We start from the raw sequence: 8,890 nt of genomic DNA, 5'->3' as shown, positions 1-8,890 counted from the left end.
GAAAGTTACTATATGTGTGTCACTAAAATCAGTTAAGTGTGCAAATATGCTCTTAATTCATGACTCAAATAATCCACCTGCAAGAGCTTATTTCTTTTACAGTGTCAAGATTTACTTATTGATTTATTATTGTTTGCTGAAAAATCAATAAAAATACACTATTTTTGTTAGGATAGGAGCAGCGGAAGGAAATGAGAGGGTATGTTGATATCAAAAAATTATTCTAAAGATCTAAATATCAGGACATTTATCAGGATAGTTGCATAAATTAACACAAAAGGACATAAATCCTCAGTGTGACCTTATTATTTTAATGGTTGTGAGGTCCCACCTGAGTACAGAATTTTTTTCTTTTAAGTAAGAGCAAATCATTCATTTGCTTTCACAAGTTGAAGGAAGTGATTTGAAGTCTTCAGTAGTTAATGCTGACATTAATCAGTTAACAGTGCCAAACTATTAACTAAACATGTATAGAATATATGACAAATTTGTACACATTTCTGTTAAGACCAAATTGTAGCTATTATGTATTAAAATTGTTGGGAGACAAAAGTAATCTTAACTTGGAAGACTGTAAATGGAATTAACTTGTGATTTTTACGGCTAGACTTCACAAATAGTAAGAAGGAAGAGTATGGTCCTGTTCATCTGGATCCTTCGGCTCCGATACCCTCAGGAGCCGCCCCAGCACCGTCCTCAGCAGCAGCAGCCATGGGAGTGGCCAGCACTGCTGCCTTTCCCTCTGCCACGTCCATCACCTCTGCGGGGACTGCTTCCGCCTCCTGTGTGTCTGCTCCTCTTGGTGCAGGGTCCACGGCTCCCACTGCGTCAGAAGAAACGGTCAGTGCAGGGCACGCAGGTGCCAGGGTTAGGAAAGGGTTCCCCACTTGGGGGTATGTTGGATATTCTGAACTCAGAACATACTTTCTCATGGATAAAAAAGCCTTTAGGCCAAGTCACAGAAAATATTTAATACACAAAGTAAGTAAAACATTAATTTGTAAGTTCTGTAGAAAGTTATACTACAGTAGTGATAATTGAACAAAAATAACTTTTTCATTTTACATTTTTCAAAAACTATTCAGGAAAAATAGATTTTAGAGTTGGTTTGGTTTTCTTTGTTTTTAATTTTGAAGAAAACAAGTGGGTATGTTCAAGGACTTAGTAGGTTAATGGCTCTTTTGTATATTTTCTGTTCAACTACAGCCTTCCCTTTTCCTGGATAGACATTATCATTAACACTACAACTCTGTAGTAACTCCATCTTGATTTGATTAGATCTTAATGTTTAATTCATAATTAGAATGAAGATAGGAGCAGTTTTTCCTAGAGTCACCATTAGAGAAGTGCTTAGAGGGGGAGAGCACTGTCTGGGGATGGAGTAATTGTGTGAGAATTGGCCGGAAGTGGAATTGATCATGCTATTAATGTGGAAGAGTTACAGACAGAGCACATCATGGTTCTGCCTCCTCTGCCTCCTGGTGTTAAACCTGTACTCCAGTGTCTCTCAAGAGAGAAAGGTATAGGGCTACAAGTCAGATTTATCAGACTCACCTCTGTAGGGCTTTTTTTCTTTTTTCTTTCTTTTACACTCTACCCTTCCCTCCTCTAGCTTGGCACAAAGGCATGTGTAGTTCTGTGAAGGTCTCAGTGGTTTTGATTTGCTTGTCTCCCTCCTCTTCCCCACCCTAACCACTTACCTGAGAGGAAAGATGATGGCAGAATAGGTTTTAGGTCTGACAGTCCCCCTCGCAGGCCATCAGAAGGTGCCACTGCACAGAGTCAACCAGACAATTGGTCATCTTCAGTATTCCAGCTGACTTAACTTCTGCCTTTTAGGAACTATTAACTTTAGGGGAAAGTAATTTGAGATGTACTATTTATCATATTTTCTCTTGATTCAAAGAAGTTTTAAAAAACTTCTTTGAAGTTTGAAATGTGATCCTATACAGATTATTCTGGTTTCTCATTCATGTTGCATATTCAGATAATACACAAAAGAACTAGATTTTTCAAAATTCCCTTCTTAAAATATGACTACACCATTTATAATCTGCATTTATATGTAAATCTGAAAATGCATAGGAAAAACTGAATGAATAAGTGTACTTACCACCCTTTTTGATACTGATTTTTTAAAACAATTGGATCGCCTGAGATAATTTTAAGTCTCTGAAACTTGAAAACACAATATGTATTGCGTAGACAGCTCTTCTCCATCCCTCCAACTACATCCTACTTTTCTGAAACAGGTACACATTCAATTTCATTCACATAAGGACAGCCTTTAGGGCTAGGGTGAGAGGAGAATCACAAGTAAAGCAATCTAAGTGTAATACAAGTTTTGTCCTTCTTTATATAATTATAATAGTCAGATTCACCTCAATGTGTCTTTCTTGGTTTTAAAAAGAACCATAATAACAAAAGTAGGATTTACAGTTGTTCGTATGGAAAATAATACAATAATTAATAAATAATAATATAAGAATAAACTGTTTTTCACATACTCCACACTGTAAACCTACTTAGGCCCAACCCTGTATATTAGTTAGATAACTTACCTAATGTGAAACCATCATTGTCAGGAACAGGAAAAGAAGACTTGTGATCCAGGCCTGGTGATCTTTCCACTTTAATCACAGAAGCTTCCTGTGAACATTCAAAACTTTTTCCAGTTTTCCTCAGTACTTCCAGTAGCTAAAGGAAGGTGTGTGTAGAAAGTAAACTGTACAGATTTGGGAAAACAAATAACTGGAGAAAGGAGGATTACCATTCTAGTGAAATAATATCTTCATTTGTAAAATTCTTTCCTTTCTGTGCATGTCCTCAATATCTTCTATAATAATAAAAGTGTAATATGCTAATTAGACTGGACAGCTGGACGTCATTCTGGACGTCCTTCCGGATGAAGCGGCGGTGGCGAGGCAGAGGCAGTTAGGGGTGATTAGGCAGGCAGGCGAGCAGTTAGGAGCAATCAGGCAAGCAGACGAATGGTTAGGGGCAATGAGGCAGGCAGGCAGTGTGGTTAGGGGCAATCAGGCAGGCAGGCAGGCAGGCAGGCAAGCGGTTAGGAGCCAGCGTTCCTGAATTGCGAGAGGGATGTCCGACTGCCGGTTTAGGCCCGATCCTGCTGCGGGATCGGGCCTAAACCGGCAGTCAGACATCCCGCTAGGGGTCCCGGATTGCAAGAGGGTGCAGGCCAGGCTGAGGGACACCCTCCTCCCCCTCCCCCTCGTGCATAAATTTCGTGCACCGGGCCTCTAGTGTTAAATAAAATGTCAGAATTTCATGGTGGGAAACATTTTTCAAAAAACACATTAGGCAAGTTATATAAACAAATATATTGCAGTTCATGAGGTTGGACAATAGATGGCACTTAACTTTTTCTAACTCCATTTGGAATAATTAAGGGATTTTAGTTGGATTTTTAAGCTATTTAGTAAAGTGTGTCTTCTAACTTTCTCTTCATCTGAATGAAAATGAAAGGGTATCATTAGGCAGTTGGTGCTGCTTTCCCATTTTATAAATGAGGAAATTGAGGCTTAGAAAGAGTAACTTGCCTGAGGAGACAGTAACAAAAGTAGAATATGTCAGTTCTCTTTCTTTTATTATTCCTTTTGTTTTTGCCCAGCTAATGTAATTAGTTGACAGTGGGGGGAAATGAGTACACATATGTATTACCCCTGATATAAATATAACTTTTTCTACATACCTTTTGTCCAGCAGTAAGCAACAAAATCTATAAAAGCTACTTTAGGATCTGATCATTGCATTTTTTTACAATATATTCTGTAGAAATAACTCTTAAAAGAAAAGGAGTCCATTTCCACAAAAATTTGCTATATATACTAGTAAAAGGACTGAGATAATTAGATAAACTAGTTTGTTGGTATTAAAATCTCTCAAAATTGTAGCAATTCTCTATTCATGGGAAAAAAGTATATTAACAAATCAATGAGAAAAAAGGCAGGACACAGAAGTATTTATAATAATGATATTAATTATGCATAAGAATCAAAAGAGTTCATAAAACAAATGAATGGTTGCCAGGGGTTAGGAGTAGTGGGGGAAGGGAGATGAATATGACTAAAGGGTAGCATGAGGGACACTTTATGGTGATGGGATAGTTCTGTGTCTTCATTGCCAAATCTACACATGTAATCTATAGATATAAAAGCCTAAGTGTCCATCTGACCATCCGACCGGTAGCTATGATGCGCACTGACCACCAGGGGGCAGACACTCAACACAGGAGCTACCACAATGCGCACTGGCCATTTAAAAATAAACAGCACCACAGATCTGGCACCGACAAACCAACACTTGGCTTCCCCCAAGTGGGACACAGGCCCCACCACCACACCAGAGCAACACCCCACCAAATCACAGCCAACACTGCCAAGACCCCATGGCACAAAATGTGGCCCACAGCCCAGCCCAGCCCGGAAATGGTCGCTGTAGGAGCCGGGTAATAACATCATGTAACAACGCCCAGCTTCCTCTCCCTAGCAACTAGCCTCCTTGCAGTTTCTTCAGCCCAGGAACCTGACTTGCTTTATAGCCAGGTGCAAACATTTACAGTTTAACCAAATGTTTGTTAAGCATTTTCCCTTGCCTCATCTCGTTTGATCCTCACAGAGTCCTGGAGTAGGTAGATAGGAGACACAGTAGAACCCTATTTTCTTTTCATTAGCAGGAAAACAGAGATTTAGAAAGTTTAAAAACTTGACCCGACTGAAAAGAAGTAAGAATTGGTTTACATTGAAAATGACTTCAGGTTTTCTCACTGTGCAGAATATAGTCAAACATTGCTGCAGTTAAATATTTTACCCTTTGTTCTCCCTGCATGATCTACAATAATAATCTGCTTCGTGTTGGTATTTACTGCTGTGTGCTGACCATTACTTGAAAGAGAAACTGGGGTGCTTCACTGGGCTGGAAAAAGTTTAGCTAAATCAGAAAGCAGGTCTAATTAAGTAAGTTCATCTATATATAGAAAAGGCTAAGTTGACTCATGCATGCACAACACATATAAAGCTCTCACTGGTGCCAATTGCACGCATGTGTTTTGATCTGTGATTGTCGATCGTGAATTTGGCTGACACTTTTATTATAGAGAAAGGGCAAATAACAAGACTAAAATGTTCTGATTAATTTCCTTTCAATGTGCACGAATTCGTGCACCGGGCCACTAGTAAAGTGATATAGATCTATACCCAGGCATTATACCAATGTCAGCCTCCTGGTTTTGATGTCATAATTATGTAAAATGTAATCATTTCTAGAAACTGGGTGCAGAATACACAGGCTCTCTCTACATTGTCTTTATAACTTCCTATAAATTTATAAGTATTTCTAAAAAACAGTTTTTTTAAAAGTTGGTGAAGTCCTATAAAATAGTTGGCATACCAAAGTTAAAGGGATGCTCTGCGGTGCTCAGTTTTATGTTGTGATTTTTGTCTCATTGTTTGAAGTTTTTATTTTTTTCCATGTTTTAAGTTTTTATTTTTTTTCATGTTAAAGTTGATTGAATATGTAATTATTTTAAGTGCCTATGTATTTTCTTCATAAGTTATAGAACCAAAAGTACTATAATTTTGCCATGGATTTTCTACCAACTAAATATTTCTTTGCTTTTTTAGTATGTATCCAGAGTTGTGACATCTGCACAACAGAAAGCTGGAAGAACAATTACGGCCCGGATCACGGGGAGATCTGATTTTGCTTCAAAAAACAGAATTAGTAGCAGTTTAGCTATAATGGGAGTTTCTCCTCCCATGAGTTCAGTTGTTGTGGAAAAACATCATCCAGTCACAGTGGTGAGTGCACATTTTGAACCTTTTGTCAAAATCTATGTCCTGAAATTTATAAACCAATAAACACTTAAATGACATGCTGAGAAGATCAACATTCATGATGACTGCGGACTGAAGGGTCCCAGGTTTGATTCCAGTCAAGGGCACATGCCCGGGTTGCAGGCTCAATCCCCCTTGGGGGCATGCAGGAGGCAGCCAATCGATGATTCTCTCTCATCATTGATGTTTCAATCTCTCTCTTCCTCTCCCTCTCTGAAATCAATAAAAATATATATTTATTTTTTAAAAGGATACAGGAAAACCTCTGCGTTATTTCTTGTACTCAAAAATTACCTCAAAAAGTTTAATTTTTAAAAGTAACAAGATCATATTCCCAAAGAGAAACAGGATTGATTTTCAAAGAGAATTCTCTCACCTTGGCCATTGGGCTCAGTGGTTAGAGCATTGGCCCAAGGCCTGAAAGGTCTCGGGTTCGATTCCGGGTCAAGGGCATGTACCTGGTTGCAGGTTCAATCGCCAGCCCTGGTTGGGGCATGTACAGGAGGCAACCAATCAATGTGTCTCTCTCACATCGATGTTTCTCTCTGTCTCTCCCCTTCCCTTCCACTCTCTAAAAATCAATGGAGAAAAATAACAGCAATAAAAAACACAAAATAATTTTTTTTAAAAAGTTGAAGGCTTTAAAGAGACTACACATGTTTATTTTTAATTTAGATAGCCTTTGTTTTTAGATTAACAATAGAAATTCATATTTTACAGAAAAATAAGGAACTAAAGACTTTTAACGTGTTTCTGAGTTTATCTCACAAGCTGCCCTTTGCACGTGCAGTGCTTCTCCAATAATTGACCATGAATTAGAAAGCCACAACTGCTCCCATTGTTACCTGACTTGGATATGTGACAGACATGATGGCGAGCCTCTCTACAATTTTTCATTTTTCCCAAGAATCAAGATCCAGAATTACCAGAAAGTTATTACTAATAAACCAGTAATCAGGTCTCTGACACTTTAGCGCCATCTGCTGGTTAATTGCTTGCTTCTGGTGCTACTTCATTCTCTACTGGATTTTGTAGATCATGATACCCAGGGTAATGTGAATCTATTTCTACAGGTCCTCTTGCCAAACCCCCCCAAAGAAAAATACCTCTTTCGACAGGGTCAGATTAGGTGGTTAGCAACTAAAATTTCATAGTAGTGGCAAGAATATCTCCCATTTGTTATGATTACCCAGTTAATTTATATACAAAGAAACATATAGTATAAAAATATTTAAGGAGGTTATTTTTCCATTTCCTTAAAGAGGAGCTCTTATTCTTAAAACAGAATCTAAAATGAAGACATGCATATCTGTATCATAGAGCTTTTGAAATGCATAGTGAATGTTTTGATCAAATATATATAATTTTACTTCAAGTATTTTAGAGATGGCTATTCTAAGTGGGAGACCCTAATCAGAGCCTACATGTGCTAGTCAGTGACATGAACTGAGAACTCATCTGCATAACACATCCCTCTGTGGCCTACTGAGAAGCTGTATTGGGTATAATACAGGAAAGCCTTACATGTCTACATATTACACAGATGTATACATGTAATGTGAACTTATGTACATAATACGAACTTGAACATCTGCATGTATAGATGAAGGCAGATGTGTCCTGACTTTAATGCATCAGTGCTCATGTCTAAGATGTTCCTCTGAGCTCGGAGGCAGTGTGCATGTCCTCCCCTCAACATGTGTCCCTAGTCTCTACTTATTTCTTTCTTTAGAAAGTTGTGGTCCATGTGAAGGGAGCACCAGGCCTCTGAGAAGTCCTCCTCTTGTGTCACCATAAAAGGTTTAGTCAGTTCCCAGGTGAAATATGACAGGCCTGCTTTATGCTGGTTTGAAGCAAGGACCAGACTGGATTCCTTACATGTTCCCCAGGACTGGACTCCACATATCCCAGTGGAGGGCTTGTGGGGTAGGACCCTTCTTCCAGACACCACAAAGTCCCTTTCTGCACTTCGCCTCTGTAAGCATAAGATTCCATCCAGTTGAGTCCTCCTTGAGAAATGAATGCTCCCATGGCTCTCTCTGTGCTCCTCTCGCATAAATTACGGGTATTGAGCACATCAGTCTAATTGGCTATGGGTTTCTTATGGAAAAGGATCACAACTTGTTGTAACCACTACTTCAATTCATTGCTTGACACTTAACAAATGTTGGGTTAAATTATAAATGATAAAATGACATTTAATATGTGTAATTTTATAGGATTATTAAAAAAAGATTTTTATCTTTTCAGCAAACCATTCCTCAAGCTGCTGCAGCAAAATACCCCCGGACTATTCATCCTGAAAGTACTACCTCAGCTTCCAGATCTCTCGGAACCAGATCAACTCACACCCAGTCTCTCACAAGCGTTCATTCCATCAAAGTGGTTGACTGAAATGAATATGTTCATATTAAGATCTTTTAAGTGCTCTGGTTTTACCAAGGATTAGAAGTCTTTAGTTTCAAATTTTTCCGTATTTTTAGAACATCATGGATACATCATGTTCACCTTTTCAGAAGTATAAGAGACTTTTTCAAGCCACACCATCCTTTGTAAAATAATATGTAGGATTATTTTAATGTTATTTTTTTAATTTAAGCAATTAAGTAAAACTTTTTTAAATTAAAAAACTGCACTATATTTTTTAACAGGCTCAGCCTGTGGCTAATTATATCATCAAAGTGTATAAATCCTGTTTTCTCGACATTATTCCACAAAGCTGAATCATTTCCAAGGTTACTAAGTAAACTTTAAGAGAAGTTTATTTTAAAAATTATTAAAACTAATTGAAACTAAGGTATTTTTATTTTTAAGTGAAAAAGATAAAGACCAAGAGTAGTGATATTTATATCACAGTTCTTTGTGACTGTAGTGTATTTATTTTCATTTTCTAGTAGTCCAGCAATTAAAAACGGGGAAATGGCAACACCTATGAATAATTTTTGATGTTAAAAGGAAAAAAATTTACCAGCACAAAAACACAGTTACAGAAACATCAAAAGAAAATTTTCTATTAGAATGATCCTATTTCTGAT

The 8,890-nt window shown here is 37.8% G+C and overlaps 1 protein-coding gene across 3 annotated transcripts in view; it reads left to right on the top strand.

Annotated features, from left to right (window-relative positions):
* Window positions 1-8,485, top strand: part of POC5 (POC5 centriolar protein) — a 32,480-nt gene extending 23,995 nt beyond the window's left edge. For all 3 annotated transcript variants that reach the window (XM_036309460.1, XM_036309461.1, XM_036309462.1), the window contains 3 exons: window positions 608-840; window positions 5,643-5,819; window positions 8,106-8,485. In XM_036309460.1, the coding sequence (XP_036165353.1) occupies window positions 608-840; window positions 5,643-5,819; window positions 8,106-8,249 (554 nt within the window). In that variant the 3' untranslated portion in view covers window positions 8,250-8,485. The remainder of the gene's footprint in view (window positions 1-607; window positions 841-5,642; window positions 5,820-8,105) is intronic.
* The last annotated feature ends 405 nt before the right edge of the window (window positions 8,486-8,890 follow it).

This window comes from Myotis myotis, unplaced genomic scaffold, assembly GCF_014108235.1.
Source record: "Myotis myotis isolate mMyoMyo1 unplaced genomic scaffold, mMyoMyo1.p scaffold_m19_p_5, whole genome shotgun sequence".
Lineage (NCBI taxonomy): Eukaryota > Metazoa > Chordata > Mammalia > Chiroptera > Vespertilionidae > Myotis > Myotis myotis.
Note: the sequence above shows the minus strand (reverse complement) of the source record. Positions and strands in the feature narration are given on the sequence as shown.